This window comes from Sylvia atricapilla, chromosome Z, assembly GCF_009819655.1.
Source record: "Sylvia atricapilla isolate bSylAtr1 chromosome Z, bSylAtr1.pri, whole genome shotgun sequence".
NCBI classification, from domain to species: domain Eukaryota; kingdom Metazoa; phylum Chordata; class Aves; order Passeriformes; family Sylviidae; genus Sylvia; species Sylvia atricapilla.
Window position 1 is genome coordinate 70,071,347 of NC_089174.1, and position 24,451 is coordinate 70,095,797.

The 24,451-nt window shown below is 40.3% G+C and overlaps 2 protein-coding genes across 7 annotated transcripts in view; one reads left to right on the forward strand and one right to left on the reverse strand.

Annotated features, from left to right (window-relative positions):
* The first annotated feature begins 3,028 nt into the window (after window positions 1–3,028).
* SKP2 (S-phase kinase associated protein 2) lies at window positions 3,029–15,624 on the forward strand. 2 transcript variants are annotated; one of them, XM_066338940.1, is made up of 10 exons: window positions 3,029–3,108; window positions 3,899–4,155; window positions 5,628–5,739; window positions 6,022–6,165; window positions 6,627–6,761; window positions 8,009–8,107; window positions 9,574–9,701; window positions 11,189–11,240; window positions 11,878–11,985; window positions 13,144–15,624. In XM_066338940.1, the coding sequence occupies exons 1-10, from the start codon at window positions 3,101–3,103 to the stop codon at window positions 13,355–13,357; spliced, it is 1,257 nt and encodes a 418-aa protein (XP_066195037.1). In that variant the 5' UTR covers window positions 3,029–3,100; the 3' UTR covers window positions 13,358–15,624. The 2 variants fall into 2 exon arrangements, with proteins under 2 accessions (XP_066195037.1, XP_066195036.1); XM_066338939.1 differs by lacking the exon at window positions 3,029–3,108 and having other exon boundaries at window positions 3,819–4,155.
* NADK2 (NAD kinase 2, mitochondrial) overlaps window positions 9,646–24,451 on the reverse strand; it is a 39,308-nt gene continuing 24,502 nt past the window's right edge. For 3 of the 5 annotated variants that reach the window (XM_066338933.1, XM_066338937.1, XM_066338936.1), the window contains exons 8-12: window positions 23,039–23,182; window positions 20,910–20,965; window positions 20,773–20,826; window positions 20,209–20,332; window positions 15,571–18,341 (exon numbers count right to left, since the gene is read on the reverse strand). In XM_066338933.1, the coding sequence (XP_066195030.1) occupies window positions 18,203–18,341; window positions 20,209–20,332; window positions 20,773–20,826; window positions 20,910–20,965; window positions 23,039–23,182 (517 nt within the window). In that variant the 3' untranslated portion in view covers window positions 15,571–18,202. Of the gene's footprint in view, window positions 10,034–15,570; window positions 18,342–20,208; window positions 20,333–20,772; window positions 20,827–20,909; window positions 20,966–23,038; window positions 23,183–24,451 lie in introns of those variants that run through there. The other 2 variants (XM_066338935.1, XM_066338934.1) reach the window with 2 other exon arrangements.

Consider the following 24,451-nt stretch of genomic DNA (forward strand, 5'->3'; position numbering starts at 1 on the left):
GAAGGCGGATCTGACAATCTGTAGCTCTGCCTGTCCTTCAAACATTACAAGTAAAGACAGCCACCATGCTTCTGTTTTTTCTGTCTGGTACCTCAGACATTTCTAAAGACTTTTTTTTTTTCTTGTTCTTCAAGCATTCTCAGATAGAGCTCAAACAGATTTGAAAAAGCTGCATTTCTAGAGATTTTGGGTATTTCAGTTGAAACCAAGCAGCCTTTCTTTGTATTTTTAAAGATCATAATTACATCTGAAGAAAAACTGTCACCAAGAAGGTTGCTGAACTATGAAAGGGATTATCAGAGACAGTCAGAGACAGAACTGAGAGCCTTAACATACCAAAAAAAAATATCTGGGCAACAGCACCTCTCACATCCAGCTGAATTCACAACTCACCTGCAAGTACAAAAGCTGCCATCTCCAGCAATATATCAATGGCCAGCTCAACAAAGACCTTCTGCCTTTCTGTCAGGGAATAATCTGCTAGCTCTTACTGAGGCTCTACCAACACATTTCACTTGGCAAAAAAACCCAGTGCTTGGTTTCTGAAGCCTTCCCTGCTTTGGCAAAACTATGCTGCTAAGAATCATAAAGAAAGACTTGACTCTACAGACATGTAGTAGTAGACTGCAGCCTTTAGTACTGATAGAACTGCCCCACACTAAGAGCCCTCAACACTTACATCTTAAAACAATAGAATGGGATAACTTACATTTCAGAACTTGTAAACAGAGAAGAACAAGAGGCAAAGTAACACCACAAATAGTCCCTTCAGCCATTTTAATACCCAAGCCTGTATAGTGTGTTGTGGGGATTTCTTTTAGGTTGGTTTCAGGTTTAGGGGAGGGATAGCATCGTGGGTTTTGGCTGGTCGGTTGGTTTGGGTTTTTCTATTCACTTTTATTATTACACATTTGCCCTTACTGCTTGGGAGAAATAGTAGGTATTTACAAACAAAGTATTTATAGACAACAAGTATTTATAGACAAAGACCTACTTTATCTCCGCACAGTGAGAAAGCAATCTAAAGAAAGAAAATAGCCACAAACTGCCCAAGAAAATCAACCACAGATATTATCTGACTGCACTATTTGAGAGAAACAACCTATGAGATTAGTGAAAAAAGCAATTTGCACAGCTTTGTTCTTCTAAGAAACACTAGTCAATCTGTGTATTGACTGATACTTTATTGACTGAACTTGTCAGTCCAACTATTTTGCAATGAAGAAAAATTTTAAATTGACTAAACATTTATTGGATAATAGATCTATATTTAGAGAAATATGTTTTGTATCTTCTAATTAAAAAATAAAATGCTGTGCTGACGCCACTCAGAAAGGCAATACTCTGATTTTACAGGGAAATAGGTTCCGCACAGCAGCACTAAATGCAAGACAAATGCTTGGCCAAGGAACATTAACATTCTTGTGTTCAAATGAAACCAGGAACCATCAGCACAAAACCACGGCGCAAGCTCATTTGCTTTACATGGTGCTGCCTTGTCCTTTGCTAAAGGATCACAGATTCATTAAGATTGCAAAAGTCATCCAGTCCAATTTTTAATATATTAAGTACCACAGAGGCTAAAGCTTTCAAATAATTTAGTCAAGTATGCTGAAAATAACACACAGAAGAAGTTCCTCCATAGTTATGGAGGAACTGAAATAGAATCAAATACAAGCACTGTACAGTTGCACTGTACAGAATCTAAAAAAAGAACAGAAATCGCTATCTGGGCTACCAGACTGATGCATTCACACAAAGCAGGTGTCAGTAAGGCAGTCACACAACTACTGCCAATATCGCAGGCAGGCAAAACGACTATTTGTTAATTTCCAGGTTGTAAAAAACACTTGGATTTTCCGCAATTCATCTTTCAAATTCCCATACATTAAGAAGAGTGGCATGATTTACAAAGAAAAAAGAGCTGCAGAAAAGGTGAAATAAACTCAGCTTTTGTTTTCTTAATCAAAACTCCACCTCTTTTTCACCTGATTATCTGCTTAAATAATCTATGAATAATTGTTGCGTGACTTAAGTTAAAACTGGAAACGGTTAAAAATACTTTTTAAAAGATGATATGAATGTTGATAAATTATGAAAACATAATTTTCTGTATGTGAGTTAAAGTTGTGCCGTCTTTGCCACGGGTTCCATTACCACCCTCAATTTTACAGGTATGTCTCTCCATCGTTATGCAGTAAACAAAAGAGAGAGCATTTGCAAGCAAGTAGTTTACCGAGCGGGGTTGTAGGTGTGTTCAGGATCAGTTCTCCATCCCCACCAATTTCAAAACAAGCAGTCTGGGGGGAAAAAAACGCAGGAAGAGCTGCATTGCTGTAAGTCCCGCGGGCTGTAGAACACGGTGTGAAAAGACTGCAGGGTTTCAACAAGCATGGCGAGGGTCAGGACCAACCACGGGCAGTTTCAGGTGTTCCCAGAGAAAACCTTCCACGGTGACATGTGCCAGCTCTCCCGGCCCGGCAGTGTGCGCACAGGCCTATGCGACACACACCGACTTCCACGGACACGGAACCAGCACCGCCCCGCGCTACGTGCTCGGGGTCCCTGACGGGGGGCAACACCCGGGCTAAGAGCCTGGAAACGAACGCGCCGACCGCCCCCACCCAGCACTGCCCCACGACCATCCTTCCCTCCGCGTCCTTGCCACAGGGGACGTGCTCGGGGGCTGCCGCTTCCCACCCGGCTCTCGTCCCCGCTCAAGAGAACCGGCCTGGCCGTGACTCGGCATCTGCGGCCCCTCTACACCCGGCCCCGCGTCCCGCCCACCGCCGCCTCACCTCTCTCCGAGCCGCCGCTCAGTGCCGCGTCCCTCGCGGGGCTCCGCCGCCCGCCATCCCGGCCGGCACCGGGCTCAGAGCGTAGCGTAAGGAGCGGCGGCCGCTCCCGGCTTCTTCCGCATCGGAGCCGCCGCCATTCGCAGCCCGCCGCCGCCGGCCTTGCACCGCCCCACCCCGGGCGGGCGAAGAGCTGCCAACTACAGCTCCCGGCAGCCTCTGCGCTCCCCCCGCCGCAGCTTCCGGCCGGCGCCGGGATGGCGCGGTGCTGAAAGGCGCGGGGAGCGCGCGGGCCTCCCAGCGCCATGTACAGGTACGGGGACACTGGGACACGGGAACTCCGGGACGAGCCGGAACGCGGGGATGCGCCGAGATATGGGGATGCGAGTACCGATGCTAGGCTGCACGGGAGCCGCATGGCGCCGGGGCTACCCCTGAGCCCTCGCGGATCCCCTCGGGTCCCCCGGCAGCGCGGGGGTGGCTGTGCGTGGGAACCCTGGGAGCGGGTGTGGGACTCGGGGGAGCGGGAATGGGCTCCCGGGTGTGCGTGCGGTGCGGGGATCACACGTGTGTGTGCGGCCTCGCGGGTGGTCCCGGGGGAGCGGGGAGCTCTGCCCTTGGGGCTGGAGAGGGTGCGGCGTGCGCGGGATCCGCGGGATGCCCGGGCCGCCTCTCTCCCTGCCGCAGCGGGCGGCAGCCGCGGGGAGAGCTCCCCTACTGCATCCCGTCCCGCAGCCCGCGCTGACGCCCCGCCGTGCGGGGGTCCCGCCGGTGCTGTAGGGGCTGTGTCCGGTTTTAGTGGTGTTGGGAGGCTGCCGTATCCTGCCGCCTCCACAGGCTCTGCTCCCCGGCCCCTCGCCCGCCCCATCCGGGAGCGGGGCGCGCTCAGTCCCTGGCGGGATCTTCCCCAAAGTCTGGCAGACCGAGCACACGCCTGCGCTGTGGCCGCTACTTGTGCTCCCAGTGCCCGCAAATCCCACACTTAATCGCCCTGCGTGTGGATGCGGAGTACGAGTGACTGAAATGCTTCAAGGATCCCCATCCTGTGCATGGTGTCAGTCTGGCAGTACCCTCAGAGCCTCTGGGTTTCGCTGTGTCTGCAGAAAGCATCTCCAGGAGATCCCATCCTCTAGCACTAATGTTTCCACCAGCTTGGAATGGGACTCCGGCAAGACTTCGGAGCTTCTCTCGGGCATGGGAGTGTCGGCCCTTAAGAAAGACACGCTGGGCAATGAAAATACACCACAGGACCTGCTGGTGTCGTCGCCCTGCCTTCCTCCAAAACGGCAGAAGGTGAAGGACAACGAGAAGGACTTTGTTATTGTGCGCCGGCCATGGCTGCTCCGAGAGGCAGAGTCAGGTACTGTCACCCTGGTCCAGGTTCTGCTTGCCCTTCAGTAGAGTTGGAGAGTGGGCACTACTCTGCTCTGCTTTATTGTTTACTTTTGCTCTTACCCAGCAGAATGCCACTTCTAGATCTAGTGGTTTTCAGGCTTGGGGTGATAAATCCTCTTCTATGTATGCCTTTAAACAAGGACAGTGTGTCTGGCTCAAGAATTGTGGCCCATGAGTTCATGGTTCTCTGCTTCCTAATCCTATGAGTGCCTGTGTATGTATGCTGGGGGATTATGCTGCATGTCCCTGTCTGCTCTTGTGTATGGGACATAGGTGGTGGAATTTTGGCCCGGGAGGGCTGTGTTACGAATCAGTGTTTTAAGGTTGCTTAAAGAATCAGCAGCGATAGTAGGTTAAAGACAAAAGCAAAAGTGTGACGAAGCTTGTTGCAAGCGTTCACTCTAGTTACTAGATGGTTAAAGCACACAGAGAAAAAGCAAGCTAAAATCAATCAATCTAAACTCAAAGTCAGTCCAAAAATTACCTGTTTGGAAGCAGGAGGAGGAGGGTAAGTAGGGAGTACAGGCTGGGGTGTGCAAGCAGAGCTGTGTCCTAGCTCCTAAAGGAAACGAGCAATGTGCCAGAGAGCTACAGAAAAGCACATCAAAGGGTGGAAGCCTGCTGGGCTGGAAAGGGAGAGAGCAGGACCCTTGAAAGGGGTGTCACAGAATACTGGGTTCCTTTCCCTGATGTCAAAATGTCGTTTTAGTCTGGGTAAGTATGGCATGCAAAATAAATAAGCAGCTCTCTCCTGACATTATGCTGTCACACAGAAGGTGGGAATGCCTTCAGACACTCCTGTTTTTATATAAGGTGGAATGCTGGGTCAAAGGCAGCTGTTACTGAGCTCCACCTCACAGAAATCTCCCATGTGAATGATGACATCTTCTGGAGCCCTGAGAGAAACTGTGATTGCACCACATTGTTTCACATGTCTTGGAGTGGTGATAGCATGCATGTTTTGGGAAGCAGTTTGTAGTACCTGATTTTTTTCTGTGTATCTCATAGAAGCTTAGCTTACCTAGAGCTCCCTTAGGGAACCCTTGCATGCCTAGGAAGAGTGGGCATTACAGCAGAGGGGAAAAAAACCTCCAGAGAATTATACAAGTGTTAGATTACAAAGCTAGTAACTAAGATTCTCTTGTTCCCCAAGTGAGTATGTGAGTAGTGTGCATGGCTTTACTGTGTATACAAAGTGAGTATTACAGGAACCTTTGCATTTACCAGTAATGCCTAAGTAAAGATGGTAAAAATGTTTTCCTACAATGATGAGCTGCAAGGGGGATGAGTAGTGGAGCTGATGTCTGATGTAATGTGATGTATAGCCTATAGAGAAACCATAGAGGGGCTTTTAGCAACCAAACCAAGCAAGGAATCTGACCAGCAGGCAAAAATGAACCATATTTAACTAGAACATGTTTTGCTCTTTCCCTAAAGGTATTTCTTTGGATGCACTTCCAGATGAATTACTTTTGGCAATCTTTGCCTATTTGCCCCTCAAGGATTTGCTGAAAGTTTCTGTGATTTGCAAGAGATGGCATCGACTTTCGTAAGTGTTACTTCTCGTCATTTAGCACAAAGAAAAAGTCTTTGTTTCCACAGACCATTAAATGGTGTGGTTCTCATCTTATTTATACGTACATCATTCAGTTCAGGCCATATGTGGGTATGTATAACTGAAAGATGTGTCGCATGTTTTGACATTATTGTAGTCTGTTAAATAGCTTTCCCTTCTCTAAGTCTGTTTTTGATACTGAAAACTTTCTGTGGTTGTACTCATACCTTTCACCTGTTACCCATTTAAACTCACTAACAAAATTCTGTGCCCCAGGTTTGATGAATCTCTCTGGCAGACTCTTGATTTGACTGGTGGGAATCTGCTGCCAGGAGTGCTTGGACAGTTGTTGCCTGCAGGTGTTACTGTGTTCCGCTGCCCGAGATCATGCATTGGGGATCCGTTGTTTAAAACAAGCAAGTAAGGCTTTTTCTGTATGTTCTGGATCCTGAAACTGGATCTCAAATACTCAGTCTGTGTGTTCTTGGTTTTAAGGTAATAGTAACCAGCAGCAGTGTTTGTGCTGTCTCTGGAGCGTGGAAGAGCTAATCGGTGGTTAAGCCTGTGTTGAAACAGGAGGATCTGCATTTACCTGTCAGTTATTTAAAACCCAACTGAGGTGATTTTTTTTTAAAATATCAAGCACCATAATGCCCTTGTAGATTTTACCTTGTAGGGCAAAGAATTATCATAATCTCCAGCATTTTTATATGATACACTCAAAAAATAGTTTAACTCCAGCAGGATAGACTTACAGGTGTTATGAGAAATCATGCTTGTAGTGTATGGGATATATTTGTGATGTAAAGAATTTATGAAACAAGTTTTAATACAATTTTAGTGCATTTAATGCTTTCTTCTTCTTTTCTTTTTTTGGCTAGTGTTCTTAAAATTCAGCATCTGGATTTGTCAAACTGCACAGTGTCTGTTGCAGATCTCCACAGTATTCTTTGTCTGTGTGAAAAGCTGCAGAACCTCAGCTTGGAGGGCCTAGTGCTTTCTGACAGCATCATCAAGTGAGTGACATGTTTGGGAATATTCAGTAAATACCTTCTGTTTGGTGCCATCATTTTGTGCAGGCTAGTAAAAGAATGCAGTGGAAAGTTGTTCATTGTGGGAGTCTTTTGGTCTTTTGACATAGTTCTGGGTACCCTTTTTTTTTTTTTTTTTTTTTTTTTTTTTTTTTTTTTTTTTTTTTTTTTTTTTTTGTCCTCCCAGTTCCCTAGAGCAGCAGGAGGTTGGAGAAACTGCTCACATTTCTAGGGTTTATGTGTCCATATTCCCACAGCTAAGCTATACAGCAGTGCTACTTTTATTTTCCCTTTTTTGTACTTCCACTTGTTTAGTGTGCAGGTTCTTTTCTGTTCTAAGGGCTCTCAGTAGCTCTCCCACCAGGTGCCCATTGTGCTTCTGCACTGTTGCTCACTTTTTGGGTGAACTTCTGAAGTCCTGGAAGATGAGAGCTTCTGTCAAGCCAGCAAAGTGTTTTTTGCAAAGACACTAATGGGTGTGCAGTCAGCTTCCTCTTCAGTCACACCAGGGGATTGTGGAGGTGCCAGGGACCGTAGGTCAGATGGCAGAGACACTGACTGTCTTGCTTTCTGATGCCTTCCCAACTCCAGGGAGGGGGAACCAGAATGCAAATGAACCAGTATAGTTTGTCTTTTTATACTATCAGTAGTAACAGTTAAAACTATCTGAAAATTGGGTACTAATCAGGCACTAATGATGGAATTTTTATTGCCTTCTGGGCAAATGTGCATACTGAGTGTTCCAGGTTTTACATGTGTGCTCTAGTCTTGCAAACACACACATTCAGGAATGCTATTTGGACATAGATTTTGTCCTGGAATAACCTCCATCTGGCAGTGGGGTAACATCAGAAATGGGATGGTTGCTTTGTCTTTTGTAGAGGTGTAGTTATCGCTGATAGGCTGTGGTGGATGTTTATTAGCATACAACAGGAGAAGTTGAAAAGAAACCATTTCCTTGTAAACTTAGTAGTTTGTAAATACGCAGACTTGTCAGCAATGTCAAGGAAATAGACAGGTATCCCTTTTAATGCTGTGCGTTGATGCAGCAAGTACAGAGTTGGGACCTTTAGTGACTCAAGTTGGTCAGTTGATTAAAGATGCAGTGCTTCATGTTTAATGAACAATTCCCTGTCCAAGAAATTAAGTCTTATTAAATAGTCACATGCTAGCAAAGCAAGAAATGTTCCAGCACTTAAATTTTATCAGATTTTCTCTCTCTCTCTCTACAGGAGCATTGCTAGAAATCCCAATTTGATACGACTAAATCTCTGTGGGTGCTCAGGGTTTTCTGCAGAAGCCTTGGAGCTGATGTTGAGCAGCTGTTCTATGTAAGATAAAGGTTTTGCTATTCCTGAAATAAAGGATTTATATTTTTCCTTAGGCATGCCAGTAATTCTTGTATATAATACTTATTTCCGTGTGCCTTGTTTTGTTCCTAAATGCTTAACAGTTGATGATTAGCTGAATAACCTGGTAATTTCTTTCCATCAAGCTATTTTCTTCTTTAATAGCAAAGATGCATTTCAGTAGTTTTTCATGGGTTTTCTGAATCATCTTTCTGGGTGCGTAAACCCTATTTATGTTCCTTTGATATCATGTAAATTTGATTTTCTTTATGAAAATAGTACATGATTGTCACAAATATGGAAGTGTGTGTTTTGGAAGTGGAAAGTGGAGTTCCAGAGCTCCTTTTGCAATCAGAGTACGACATGAGTGGCCAAGAAAACACTGTGCCTTTCCATGGTAGAATAATCCTTCAGTAACCTTCTAGTTTATGAAGGGCTGTGTTTAGATTGACAGCCCTAGTGATTAAACCATCTGCTGGCAGAATGTCATTGAACTGGGCCCCAGTGAATTCGTGATTTATATCCCAATCTTTCTGCTGACTTCCTGTGACCTGCAGGACAACATACGTAATCATTCTTTCTGCAAAAGCGTGTTTTTTAATCAAATTGTGAGTTAGTGGGCAGCCAAAGCCTTAATCCTTCTGTTGCTTGGTCTGATGACTCAGATCATGAGCTCTTTAGGGGATGGCAGTCTGTGCAATGCACAGTGAATAGCAGATGGCAGACCTGATCCTAGGAATGCTAGTGGCAATTTAAATGTTTTTTCATTTTATGTAGAGAGTGCTAGCTAAATGCTGTAGTTGTGCATTCACTGTGTCTTTGTGCCTTGGTTACAGCTACAGCACCTGCACAGAGAACAATAGTTGGTCCCAGCCCTATGGTGACGGGCTATAGGTAATCAAGCACGTAAAGAGAGTTGAACTCACAGTATGACCGGTGTTGATATAAAACTATGAATTATTTTATGCTAATTAGGATTAATTGGTCATCTGACTAATGCTAATAGTGGATGGTTTTTCCTCTCAGTGTGACCATCTGTTCAGCTGTCAGGTCACAAACCTGATGAAAATACAGTGTCTCCTTGTGGCAGTTCTGGAGAGAGCTTTCACTTCCCAAGATAGTACTGAATCATTCCAGTTGAAAGTTGCTGTGGGAAGTTACTTTAACCTCTTTCCCAGACCAGGATCTAAAATTAGCACTGTTCAGGTAGATGAGGATTTTCTCTAGTTGGATCTTGAAAATCTCCAAAGACAGATTTGGCTGGGTAACCTGCTTCATTCATTAGTGCCTAATTATTGTCATACTAGAATTTCTAGTCATGAATACAGTAAGTTGGCAGTAGGCATGTTACAGGTATTTGCTTTAAAAGTATCAACTGTAATGGGAAATATCAGATTGTCAACTGCATTTCAGCCGTATTGTTCACAACTCTCTTAATTTGTGTTTAGGTTGGAAGAGCTGAACTTGTCGTGGTGTGAATTCACAGCCGCTCATGTCAAAGCAGCAGTCGGTCACGTTACTTCAAAGGTCACCCAGTTAAATTTAAGTGGATACAGAGAGAATCTACAAATAGCAGGTAAACAGCAGTGTGACAAACCTTTATCCCACTATTGGGATGAAGCAACAGCCTTTATATTTTCTTCTGGTTGGCATTCACTCTTTGTATAGAAGATTCATGTACTGACAGTATAGTTTGAAGTTCTTGCTGTCAGAGACTCATACTCATATTTCTGCCTCAGGCATGAAGGGTGAGATGATTTTGCTTCTGAGTTTAGAAACAGTCAAGTGAAAATTCATTTCTTCTTAACTGGAAGGAGGCAGGACTTTGTGTCCTATGAATTAGCATTCCAGATACTGTCCCTGGAGTGTTCTTAAGGCTTCTGCTGTTGTGTCTGCTGAAAGCATATTCTAAAAGAGAACAGTCATAGTAAGTGCTTGAGTTTCAGACTGACATCCAGGTTACAGTTAATTTGGAAGGCAAATAATCTCAGTAATCAACATTTAACCATTTATTTGCTAATAGGTCTAGGAAGAAAAGTTCTGTTAAGTTGGAGGGTTATAGAAAATGCAGGTAAGTCAAGATTTGGGGGAGGGTGCATCAAAATAAACAAGAGCATAGCTAAAGGGTGAAAGTTCTTTTGTGGTAAAGAGAATTTAATTTTCGCAATAAGTGAATATGACAGTAGGGCACTGGATGACATGCAGGGGGTGACCTCTCATTTATATTTAAATATCACATAGACCCCTTTGTGCATTCCCTTTGTGGGGAAATAGGCAAATCTTCTTATCTCAGCCCCAAACCCATAAACAAATACACTACATAGTCTTTTCCACATCAGGAATTTGAACCTTGGGCCCTCTAATTGAGCCATTAGAGACCATGTGCTGACCCGTTCTGTTTGTCACTTTCTCTGAGTGACGTTACTCTGTTTCAGTGCAATTTTCAGGCATAAGACTTGAATAGTACATTAATAATCATAATTAAGGTATTGTTTAGTTTCTGCACATGAATTCTGAAATACAAAATTCTCTTGCATGTTGTTGAGCACCTTGCTATGGGTTTTAGGTGATATCTGAACCACAGGTGATTCCGTGCTATTTGCAGATAACGAAAAGAAAGTCAAAAATTTACAGTCTAAATCAGAAAAAACCATAACTTTTTGTCATAAGGAAAGAATTTTTTGGGGGTAAAATGGGGATGCCTAAAGGATGGAAAATTTTAGTTACTTTTCACTACATATAAGTATTTCAGGCTGCTCACCATTACTGTGCCTCAGTAGATTTCACAAAAATCTAATTTGAATTACTGTCTTCCTAAGTTGCTGGTTGATGCAACTGACTTCTAGGGATAATGTGCTGAACTAAACGCATCTGTATTGCTGAGGGTTAAAAGAAGTCCATGTAAGGTATCTTCATAGGCAGACTGTATGCTATGTCTTAAGCATGTATCTTGTAGTTGAAAAATTGTGCTTCAGTTGTTGGGTTCCAGTAGAAAAATATAAATGAACATGTGTCCATGTCTATCTTGTTACTGAAAGGGGGACTATATGTGACCTCTTTCAGATGTGAAAACACTGGTGGAGAGATGTCCTTTACTTGTCCATTTAGATCTCAGGTAAGAAGACCTGTATTGCCAGTCCTTAAATCCTGGTGGTTCAGGGGATTAGCACTGAGGCAACATTGTGTAGCACTGCACATCCAGAAAATACTACTGCTCAACTTCAGCCTACTAAAGATTTGCTATCTGGCATGACCTAATCTGAAGCAGGTAAGTAATTGAAGATGTCTTTGTCACCCCAGATACCTACAGGATTTGTTAACTAACAAGAGATGGTAATTGATTGGTAGAATAGATGGAAGTGTTTAGATGCCTACAGTTCATTAGCCTAGCATCCTAGAGAGAGTTTAAGTAATCTCTAATACAAATTTGTTACTTGGCCGTGTAACTGTAAAAAAAGGTGTATTTTGGTTTTGACCTAGTCAATTGCAGTATTTTGAAATCTCTGAAGAACTTGCCTGTTCACAGCATAAGTTCTGCTGCAAAGTATCTGTGTGAAGAGAAACTTCTGCTTCACTTGCACCTTCGCATACTCAACACATACACATCAGACATGGGTTGCCTCCATATTCAGAAACATACTTTGGTGGTAGAAAAAGCAGATATTCAATAAATTCCTCTGCCTGAATCTTCAAAATACCAGATTTACTGCTGCTGTATACTTAAACCTTTGTTTAATGTGTTCTCTGTACAGTGACAGCATGATGTTAAAGCCTGAGTGCTTCCAGTATTTTAAACAACTTGTGTTCCTACAACACCTGTGCCTTAGCCGATGTTACCAGATATCACCTGCTGCCTTAGTGTAAGTAACCTCTAATTTGCTTTGGTTTTTTAGTCATGCAGAGGGTAAGTTAATTTAAATTTGCTTTATTTTAGGTTAAAATTGCAAATAGTGTTTAAAAAACCCTAATGGTATGAGGAATTGGGAATAAAACTAAAATAAAATAACCCAACTGTTAGAACCTGCACCCTTTGAGAATCCAGACTGGGACCAAAGCTGAGATAAATCTTTCAGTGGTGCAGGCCTTACTCATGGAACTGGCTGCCCCTTGTGTCTTCTGTTAGTGGTATTATACCAGTGGTGCTCATTGCTGGCAAGGGAGGTTGTAGTCCTACCAGTGACAAGTACTGATGTCAGTACCAGATTTCTGAGTGTGCAGCAAAGTTTGCTAGAGCTGGCAGAGTTGACAGTACTGGCTGGACTAGTAAGCTGTGTATATTTGCTTTTGTGTGCACCTTTATCAGTTATTGATTATGACTGAAATATGGCTTAGAGTGACTGGTTCATGAGGTCATTCTACCTTTTATTAGTATAGAAGCTTTCAATCCAAATACTTTCAGGAAAGGTGTTCAGCACAAAGGAAATGGCCAACAACAAGAAAAAAGGTTGAGTGGAATGGGATTATTGAAAATGAGGATGTGAAGCACCTTTGTTGTAGCAGCACATGCCTCAGCCTTTTGACTTTGTCGAGTACTTGCTTGTAAGATACACAGTTCAGATGATGACTGGGAAAATGTAAAGCAATCAAGAAGCTGGATCTGGCTATTCACCAAGATACTGCTACAAATTGAAGACTGATTGATAGTACTCATGGGCTTGTGTCCTCTGAGCCACATCCTGGAACTTCATCTGGGTAATTTCCTTCACTTGTTTTAGATTTTTAAGTCCAAGGATATGAAAAGGGAAGAATCATATTTCAGTATTTTCAATATTTCAATATTCTCACAGACTGAAAATATTTCAATATTTTCAGTCTGTGAAAGAGATTAGCAAAGAAGTAATTTATTCAGCCAGTTTCCTGAATATCAGTGCTGACTACTAGTTTCAGTTAAGTATGTGCTTAAGTAGTTTACTCTCTTCTAAAAATTAGTAGAGATGGAGTTATCCAGTTTGGGTACAGGCTGAAAAACCCCAAAAAAATTCAGTTGCATGATTAATTTCATATTTTTCTCTTTCTAGAGAGCTTGGTGAAATTCGAACGCTGAAGACTCTTCAGGTATTTGGAATAGTGACTGATAGCTCCCTGCAGCTCCTTGAGGAAGCACTGCCTGACATGAAAATCAATGGTTCACACTTTACCAGCATTGCAAGGCCAACTGTTGGCAATAAAAAGAGCCATGTGATTTGGGGCATCAAATGCAGATTGACACTGAGAAATCCTAGTTTCTTGTGATCATGTACAATGCACCAGATGCCATGGACACACTGTGCATTGAAGCTCCTTAGGGAAAAAAGTGCTGGAGCACCTTTTATCATAGTACTGTTACTCTCTAAATTGGTTTTACACCCAAATGTTGTTTTGTATTTTGTATCAATTTTTTGTACTTCAAGCCTTTAGAAATTTGATTATGTGTGAGCAGTTACAGAATATTTTTTTCAGTCTTTCTTTTTTTACAGGGGATCTTTGAAAAAAAATTATGAAACAAATCACCATAATTAAGTATTGTCAGCTTCTAGCAACTCTCTGCAGCTTTTGGAACAGTTTGCAGAGGTGCCAGATACCTTTTTAAGGTTTATTAAGGAATTTGCAGAATTCAAAATGAATACTTATATATTAAATCTATTCAATTATCTAACTGAAGAAAAGGTACAGTAGGATGTATTAGTCAAACTTGAAAACAGTAAATTGGGGATATCTACACAGAAGCAGCTAAGAGACAGCTCAACACCTAACAAGTTAAGCAGCATAAAGGACCTATAGTGAAGTTCTTATTTAGGAGGCCACAAAGGAAACTTTAATCTTTTGTAGCCTTCATTGTCAGCCAAATACAGTCTGAAAAGCCAGTTCAGAATTAGCATCTGTAAAAATAGATGCTGGTTATCCACTATTTCATGTTGTGGTCCTAGGTATTCTGATTACACATTACAGAAACTTAATGTAGCTTCTGTGAGCCTGATCGTAGGTAAAACTTTCTCTAAGATCTTTCAGCTGCAACTGATATATTAGTAAAAGTTTTGTAGGAAGAGGGCTCAAAGAGTTCTACTTATGACCAAAAACCAGAACCTAAGACTGCTGTGTAAGAATGCTAAAAGGGAGAGATGCTTTGGTGCTATCAAGAGACATAAATTTCTCTGTTGTATTAGTTTGCTTGTAGTAGCATTTCTTGTATTTTTATCACTAACCACTATTGTCTAGTGCTGATATTTTTTTAAAAGTCATAGGGGAAGCTGAGTAACTTTCCAAAAATAAAACCAAATAAAGGCCACATGAAGGACATGTAATCACTTCAAATGAACCTTTCATTTGCATCTGTTATCAGGGCCCTCATGCATAAACCTAGAATGTTCCAGCACATATTTTAGCTCATAATTCCTAGTGCAGAACTTGGGCCCTCTGTAGGACATAAACATGCTGCTGTTTTTCCCATGAATGCAGTAAGCAAGTAGCTGAATTTATTACTATAGGCCATTGCATAGATACAGCTTTTCACATTGCGGTCTTGAGAAAAAGCATTCAGGAATGAATACTTAGTTGTGCAGATTAATTACTGTGGGGAAAGGTTGTATGAGTACTAGAATTTGATATTTAACTTGACTTCATAGAACATAGTAAATAATGCATTATCTTGTTAATCTACATGGGTTTGTTTAACAGTGTAAGTAACAGGTGTTAGTAATGGGCTTGTACGCCTTACGAAGGTGTTAATGGGCAACATACCTTGTGGAAATTGGAGGAGTGATAGGAGGCTGGAGAATACAGGATATTCTACTGCCTCAGTGTGCTGCCTTAGAATTCTGCCTTAAATTACTTCAAAAAGAAAAAGTAAATCTTTGCAGCGCAGCATTACTGTAAATTATTCTCCTTATGCACAATGTAACTCCATGCAACTTCTCTTGAATTTAATAAAGATCTAAGAAATTGCTAGATAGTACAAAATGACTGAGGGATGGTTGAATGCTTTCCATGATTTGCCACCAACTTTGTGTCATGGGTAAAAAAGAAATTTCTCCGAGCAGTGTGTCATCGTTTTTTAAAGGACACAGTGTTATCATAAATACTTTCAGCATTTATTAGATTATGCTTTAAAACCCTATGCAGAATTGGAACTAGTAAGCCTTTAACTAGAAGGAATAATTTTACATACCAAGGTTCAGTGGGAAGGGGATCAGCATTCCTGTTGCTTGTCTATTTAATGATTATGATAGCAGCTGTAGTAGATATAAAATGAAAATCCTCTGGATAAGGTGCTCAACTGCTCCTTTTCTAAGGGAAATAGTAAGAAGCCTTAAGCACTCCATAACAAAACCTGCTACACTGATTAGTCTCTGTACTACATGTAAGTGCATGAAGGCTCACAAACCATTAAAACAACCTGAAACAGGAAGTGAGAATAAACTGAGCACATGAAACTTTTGAAGGTTGAAATAAGACACAGGACAGCTTCATTTGTCAATTAACTTTTTCATTTTTATTAAAGAATGTATAAACACCACTTGGGGGGGAGAAAAAAAAAAGGCAAAGAATAATAGGTCTACTTTAGGTCTAGAACACAGTGTAGACTAGGATTAAATGAAAATACCATGGAATTGACTCAGCAGGTAGAAGGGGTGCAAAAATCACTGCCAGTCATGCAGATTAAATCAGCATTAAACCAAGACTCAGTCCTGTCCTGGAATATTGTCTACCAAGTAAGTTGTCTGTACTCTTAGTCCTTTGTCATAAAGGATCCTTTAAAAGATCATGATTAAAAAAAAGGTAGCTGCTTACTATTAATTATAGATTTCTGAATAATCTTAGTCAATTTAAGCATTCACCAGTAAATGCTTCAACATGACTGCAATTAAATGCTGACAAAACCAGCAGAGACCACTACTGAGTAGGTCAGGCTTCCATTTTGCTAAATTCAGAATTTGACTTGGAAAATTTAGCAAATCCTGATCTAGATTTGGGGCTGTAGGGCCTGAAAACATTGCCTTTTAGTGTTGATGTTCATAATGAGGAATGACAGGCATGCTTAAGAGTACGCTTACTGATCAGACTAACCATTCTGCCTTAAAACATTACAGCACACAAATGTCTAAATAAGCCAGGGGTGGGATTTCTGCCGTAGGTTTGCTGTGCACGTGTTCAATACCTAAATCTGATTGAAGAGTGGTAGAGTCCTAGAAAGTAATGTTAATGGCATTGGTGGGCTTGGGGATTTTTTGAATGCTAACAGCATATTGATCAGTGTACTTGACAGAGGCACATAAACAATCTCTAACTAGTTACAGATGGATTGAGAAAAACTAGAACACCCTAGTCTGTGTGCACACAACTTTTAGAAAGATTAGTCTTTTATGTCTTTACCTTCAGACAAGCTTTGCCTATAATTTTAGACAGTAAGAGCTTTATTCTGATAGTTCCTGACCTTACCAACTTTTGAAAGCTTGTTTGGCTACTTTGATTTTACCCTCTGGATCTACAATCACCACCACAATGATAGTGTAAATAACTCCGCAGCACACTTAGAAGGTGAAATGTACACAGTGATAGCTTATTCAGACATCTCCATCAATTTCACATTTTCCTAGAATTGAATGGTCTGGTTAAATCAATATCCTCTATGTTTTAAGTTCTATTCACTCTTAAGTCTAGAAAGAAAAAACCTTTTGTCCGTTTCCTTCACCAATAAAGAGCAGTTTACATTTTGCAAGTGCCAATAAAAACACTGAATGATTTGCCACACTGGAGAACATTTCCATTAGGCCTGGGAACATCTGTTACAGAAGTCTCTTCATTCAAAAGTCATCTGAAGAAAACTCACTCTTGCAAACCAATCTGTAGTAGACGAAACATACTATTTTCAAGTCACGTAGCAGAAGAGTTCCTGCTGTAGGAATATTTGTTTTGTCAAATTCTGCCTCTCCTATGCAATTACAAGCACAGATTTCAAAAGGCAGTCACAGTTCACAGTTTCTCTAAAAGGCTTAAAAGGTCATTTGCTCTTCTTTAATCAGAGCTTTTTTTTTCTTCTTTCTATTATCAACTTGATTACCTAACATGAGCAGAGGCATGTGAAATTAATTTGTTGTCATTTACATGTCACTGGAATGCAGAATAGGATTGGAAATTTAACTTCTCTGGAGAAGGTAAAAACATTTTGGGAAAACAAGAACATAGGTATTAGCTTGTACTCCAACTCTTAGTAACCAGCATATCTCATTCTTCTTTAAATATTAAAAATTCAAAATCTCAAATTCCAAACCATTCAACTTAATAAGGCCAAATATATTTCTTAATGATAGCCACTTACATACACTAGTGTCTCTGATCATCTGCCTCCCAGTTAATCCATTCAGTGAAGGAATATATCCTACAACGTGATTTCTATAATTTGTATATTCCTGATGAAGGGCTCAAGAAAACCTTTGGGTTTGAACTCCCCATCTAGCCAAACAGAAAAAGTAAAAGCTACCTCATTCAAGATTTATTAAAGCAGACTTACACTCTTGATGTACGTCTACAAAGTAGAAAAAATACTGGAAGAACAAAAAAAATTGCCACAAGTTGTATGAAACTACAAAGTTGAACAATTTTTGAAAAGCATACAAAAGATTTGTATTTTCATTTCTTTTACATCAACATCATGGTTTACCAAAATCTATATATCCTTGCATCAAATTGCTAGTTTGACAGTCAACTTTTCTACAAAAGTGTATGTATGAAGTATTTAGTTTCATCAGTCCCAGACTGTTACTATAAAACTGTACATCAGAATGTTTAATGCTACTGACTTAATACTTAAACTCATTTACCTGTGTTTACAAAGCTTTCAATGTTTGCCTTACAGGTTAAAATGTCAATTTTCACTGAAGTTAGAGGCAACACTTCAGACATATTTTACACTAGATGCAAAAAGAGCTTAAATATTAGGCTAATGATTCCCCAACCCAAAGGAATGAAAAGCATTTCTAGCTTCTTCCAAATGCTCTTGCATCCAAAAAGGCCAACTTGCAATATAATGCAGCATTGTGATATCCCCATGGTTTCCCTCTATGGATCCATAAATGTTTCAGCAAAAGACATCAGGCTCCTTCATTCTTCCAGCAGAACAGTGCACAGTGAATCCTCTGTGTCAATCAATATCGAAGCTATTGCCCCATCATTGAACTCAAAAGATGTTCCTCCATCTACAACCATACAAGCATCCCAACAACGGGAACGGACACAGACTCTGCAAAAACCCAACAAGTAATTTATCACAGAACAGCTTAAAAATTTAAGTATTTCACACCAGCACTTAACAATAAAACTGGTTCTGGGACATTCTTTTGCTTGGGCCAGTAAATGCTTAACCTCCACTTAGCATAGTACTAAGCACTAGAACCCCCAAGTTATCAGTGCTTTGTATGGACTTAGCAAAGATTTCCAGCAAGGACTGAAGGACTTGGTCAATGGAGCCTATTGCTCCCAGAGTCTCAGCACAGCCTCTAATTTAACACTTGGTGTTCAAAGCTGGAGTAGGTGTAATTTTCAAAGAAAGAAGCTAATGACGGTGCTTAGGTGTAATTTTCAAAGAAAGCTACTGATGATCCTATTTAAGTGCGCTTTACTTAATCTTCACAGAAAAGTTTACAATTGATTTAAGATTCTAATATGCGGCCTTCCTGTTATGTGAAATATATATTTTCAAGTAACAATGCTTGAGATTCAAATAATTTGGACATTAATATAACCTATTTTGTTATATTAATCATTTAGAGAGAGGAAAAGTAATTACAAACACAAAGCTGAAGGTCAGGGTGCTTCAGACAAGTTCAAGAACTGCAGCACGTTATTGTCAATATTTAGTGTCTGACTATACCATATTTAAGTTAACAAGTTTAAATCTAATCTTAAAAAATTAATTTCTTTCAGAGCTGAACAAGACAGAATAAAGATTTCGCTCAGAGCTCCTTCAGACATTTGTTTTGATATAAAATGTTGAATTTACTTTTAATTACAACTGAAATACTGTATCACTTTCAATAGTTTCTATGTTATTGTCTGCATGTTCAGTTATTCTGATCATATAACTAATGGCTATATGTGTTTACAACTGTGGCATATGTTTTTATAACTGTTGCAAACTCCACATATCGTAGAATCATTTAGATTGGGAAAGATATGCAAGATCACTGAGTTCAACCATTAAACAAGCACTACCAAGGCCACCACTATGTTCCTAAGTGCCATGCCTACATGTCTTTTAAATATCTTCAGGGATGACAATTCCACCACTTTAATGGGCAGCCTGTTCCACTGCTTTACAACCTTTTCATGATAAAATTCTCCTAATATTCAAACTAAACCTCCACTGGCACAAGCACTCAAAATGACAAATTAGCAAATAATTCAGTTTGGAATTGCATTTACTCCAACCTTCTGCTGAAAGCAGGCCTTACTTTAAGGACAGTTATGTTGCTTAAGGCCTTGCCCAGGCAAGTTTTGAGTATCTCTCTGTTTTGAGAACAGTGATAAGACAATCTACAGAGACAACCTGGTCTACTGCCTGACTATTCTCACCATGAATTTTTTTTTTTTTTTAATCAGAATCTTACATCCTATAAAGTCATGGCTGTTGCATTCATTATACTGTGCTCTGAAAAGAGTTTAACTTAAGTCTCAGTTGTAACCACCTTGGGTAGCTGAAGACAGCAACTGGATTGCCCCTCAGTTTTTTCTCCTCCAGGATAAAGGAAAGCATTGTTTGAGTATTTCCTTTATAAACCACTTGTTCCAGCCCCCTTTTCCTCCCAGTGGCCCTTTCCTGAATTCACTCCAGTTTGTCAATGTCTGTGTCTCATACTGAGGAAAACGGCACATATCAAAAACTGGGCACAGTGAGATTCTTTTATTCTGTAAGACTGTGCAGGGATCAAATATTAAAAAGCTGTAACACAACTAGGAAGCATTTTCACCCTGCTGTTACAAGAACAATACTCAAGTCATTCAAAGCACAAAGTGGATGTTGAAACACTTCAAGGGAAAGTCCTAGATTGCCCATACTTTGACAGATACACAGAAAGAAGTAATTCTTCACTACTGCAGCCAACACTTACTTTGAAGAGAAGCCACGCTGACGGCTACTTGAGAAAACTCTGTTTACAATAGGCTCTCGAACACTGAAAAACATCTTTGGTTCCTCTGGACTGTAGAGCAGAGACTCATTATAATCATTTGTTACTGTAAGCAGAGGAGTCAGACATTAATTTTTCCAGAGAAAATAAGTTAATCTCAGAATCACACATTCCTCCAGGCTTCTCTATCAATAGGGAACATCAAGTCTTGACATATGGTTAATAGTCTTTACATGCAAAAAAATTACTTTTAGGGAAGATTCATTTCAGATCTGCATGATGAACACTCAATAGCTCTCGACTGGTGATTAAATATTAACTGTTTGAAATTTTAAGAGAACTGAAATTCTCCTGAAGAGGATATACAGAAGTCTAAACACATCTTTATTTCCATTTAAGACATTGTTTGCCAACTGTGCCTAATTAATGTCTGTAAGAAAGACTATTACTTCAAGAGTGCTAAAGCCCTGAAAGCTCAGTAATACAGAATGCAAACAAAATGAACTGCCAAAGATACTTTAAAAACATCTTGCCTTTTTTACTAACCTTTCTGTACCAGTTCTGTGTTCAATGGCATATTCAAACTTCCATGCTTTTTTGCTGTTGAGTCAAGAGAAAGAAGCCCAGTTAGATAGACGTATCTTTATATAAACTTGGCTAGTAATGCCACATTGTTCACTCACCAATCTTAAGGATCTCTTCAATAGCTTGATGTGCAACCCTGTTAATATTATAGGACCTAGACAGAGAAGAAGTCTTGTTTGCTGGGCAGTACAATTTAGGACAAAAACCGAGCAAAACCAAAGAAACTTGCACACTGATGACAAACTAAATTCAACATCTGGGGAGGAAAGAGAGTGCTATTAGGAGTGAGGTGATAACAGTTTATTTTTAAAAAAGTCTTAAGTCAACTCTTGCTTTGGCATCTACCTGTCGCCTTGTAAACCTTAAATATCCATTAAGTGATGTCTTCAGGAAAGAAGAGCATGGAATGTAGTCTCCTTGTCAATAATCCCCCTGCCTTAAAACCCCAATACCTGCTGAATTTAAGTCTTCATTAAAAAACTGAAGTATGACAGTTCTAGAGATTGTGTTCTTACCCTGTATATCCAACCCTTGCTAATTGATTTATTCTCTTAGTTCTCATTTATCAACCCAACACTTCTTTACAAATATTTTACCTCTTTAGAGGTAAAATGTTTACCTCTTTATTTATACTATGGTGTGGTCTTGAATGTCACAAGAACTGGTGTATATAGAAAAGAAACAAATCAGACAGCTCTGCATTTGGATGAAGAAGTCAGCACAGCCTCAGTCTGACCTAAGTCAGAACTTCAAAAAAAGTCTCCCTCCTCTGCCCACACTCAAAAGGGAGCAGGTGCTAATCACAATCTCACAGGCCCAGGTCTCAATACATCTTAAATTCTTCAGTCCAGCACTTTTATCATGGCAGTAAAATGCCTCAGATTGCAATACATATCCACTACACCCTTATTTGACCACTGAGCTGCTGAGTATGGATGTCCAAGGCTCTCTCTTACACTTAATGACAACCTGCACACCTAAGCAGATGCTATCAGGGTATCATTTTACCCAAGTTTTGGCAGCTACAGAAAGCGCTGGACATTTAAATGTCTTTCAGTCCCAGGAAGTCTAAAATTTCAGGAGAGCCTTTAGACAACAGGCCAAGGGAGATCACTCCATTGAGGCTTGGCCTCAATTTAGAGAAGTCCAGCAATACCGATTACAGCAATGGAGAAGGGCAATCCTGGAGCTTGGTCCCTGATTCTAGGTTTGCTCAGCACAGAGTGTATAAGCAAATGAAATGCGTAAGAACAGCACTGAATTAAGACTGTACTTTCCCAAGGTACTGAACACTAGGAAAGTTTCCCTAGCAGTCTGCCAATTTCATCCTTGGCAAGCTCCAGGACTAAGCTATGCTGCCTGAATACAAAATTCTGAATTACAATGAAGAGCAAAACCTAGTAACCATGGTTACAGCATGAATACTCATTTTTCGAATTTCATTAAAAGCTTCTGTTTTAGTTCATCTTAGCCTGCCACATAAATCCAGTGCCTACTGTACAACTTTAAATTATGAGCCCAAACACATCTCTCACATGTCAAAACTAAACCAATTGGACTTACATGCAGTACTGAGCATGTTTAAACTGAAGTTTAAATAATTTATCCCTCTGATTAAGCTAGCACAGTTCTATGTAGATAAGGCCATCTCTGTTTAAGGGGAGTATTTTGGTAAAGAAATTGTCCCCTGTCAATTGAGTATGAAAGAAACAAGAGGCTTGAAAGGAGAATGAACATTAGATGTGCCAGAGAACACTTAATACTGCTTCCAAATACATGTTTTCCCATTCTTCTTAAAGCTCAAATTTTTCTAAGATTACAGGGCTACATCATCTAAGCTTTTTAATTTTAGCCAACCAGAGCAGTTCATAGATCACCCCAGTATGCTCTCTGCAAGTCACAGCAGAATCTCTTTCCCTCACCACTCCCAATCATTCATCTTCACATATGGCATGCTACATCTTCCACTGAAATTACACCTAAAGAAAACTTTTGTTTCAGTGCCACAGCTCCTCACCCTTTCAAGGCTTCTCTCCACACCCACACATGAGTGCCCTGCTCTTCTCATACACCTGGGACAGCTCTGAGCCATACTGACAGTGACAATATTAGACTGACTTACCCATAGCCCAACAGAGTCTCAGTAAGGACAAAATGCACAGGCCAAATAGGTTCATCTAGCTTATCTGAAATGGTATTTTCTGTCAAAACAGCAACATGTACTCACCATGCTTTTGATCCTGTTCCAGTACACACATTAAGCCCTGAACTCTTCTGTTTCTCCCACGGACCATCATCAACTGATATTTCATAATAGGAGGCCCTATGAAGCGAGAATTTAAAACTGGGTTTGCAGGACTTAAAGTTCTCCCTGAATAAGACAGAACACACAGCCTTATCAGGCACATAACAATTCAGAGGGGCTGCTTTTAAATCTGGATCACAATTTCACAGGCTTTGTACAGTGTTTTGACAGCTATTTCTGATTCACTATTTTATAGTAGTTTTTATGATGGACTAAAATGATTTGTAGCATGAACTTCCAGGCACTTTTTCTGCAGCCACTTTTCATGTTAATTTACATACAAAACCACCTCTGTGGTTCATCTGCAGGGCTTGCTGGACCTACAAATAAAACTATTAATAATTACCTTTCTTGCATAACTGTTGTACAAAATCTGTGTTTATGCTGTGATTGGGTCTCATTAAATTATGTCAAGGAGCACTAAACATTTCAACATCAGTAAGTAATAGCATGATTGAACCTGAATTCTTGATCACTTCAGTAATTAAAAATCCAATGATTCTTCATTAACAGCTTTACACAATCAGCAGGCTTATATTTCTCTCTAGGGCATATAAAACTCAAAAGTACTAGGACTTGATGTACACTCATCTCCTGCACGTAACTGTTCATCTCTCAGGGGATTCCTAGTGCTAGGCCTAAAGACCAAAGATTGTCTCTACAAGCTTCAGAATATCCAAGAGTATATTTACAAATTTAACTTGATATTCATAGTGCCTAATTCAAACTGTGATACAGGCTTCAGATTAATAGATATCCTCTCACAAATACCACATTCACTGTTTTATGCATGACTGAGTTTCACCTTTCTTAGTAAACAGAACTAACTGAGCTATTTTTTAGTCTGGATCCACCAGAAACACAGCTCTTGGCTCTTTGGTGTCAAACAGTTTATACTCTCAGTAGCTAAGGGCATGTTGTGTAACCACTCTTGAGAAGATGGGAAGATTAGAGAATAGGAAGTAAATTAAGAACACAGGTGGACAGCTTGATTCAGTTTAATGTAATTTTTGCAAGCTGGGTATGACAGGTTTTCTGGTTGGGTTTTTTTTCTTTTCTTCAATTTACTTATTTTCATCACTAACATGCAGAGTAAGACTTTAAAAGGAGCTCCTAAAGTCATTTTGTCTAAATAAACAGCAGACCTGTATTTGAAACTAACAGAAAATTCATCTTTATGACATTTAAGTCTTCATATGTAAGGTCCTATCAATACCATACTTATTTCCAGAAGTTTGTTTCTAGAGCTACTCTGTTCCTCAGTGGTTCTCAAATACATTGGAACCAAGAGCACAATGTATACTTATAGCTTCGGAAAACAGCTTTGTGTTCCAC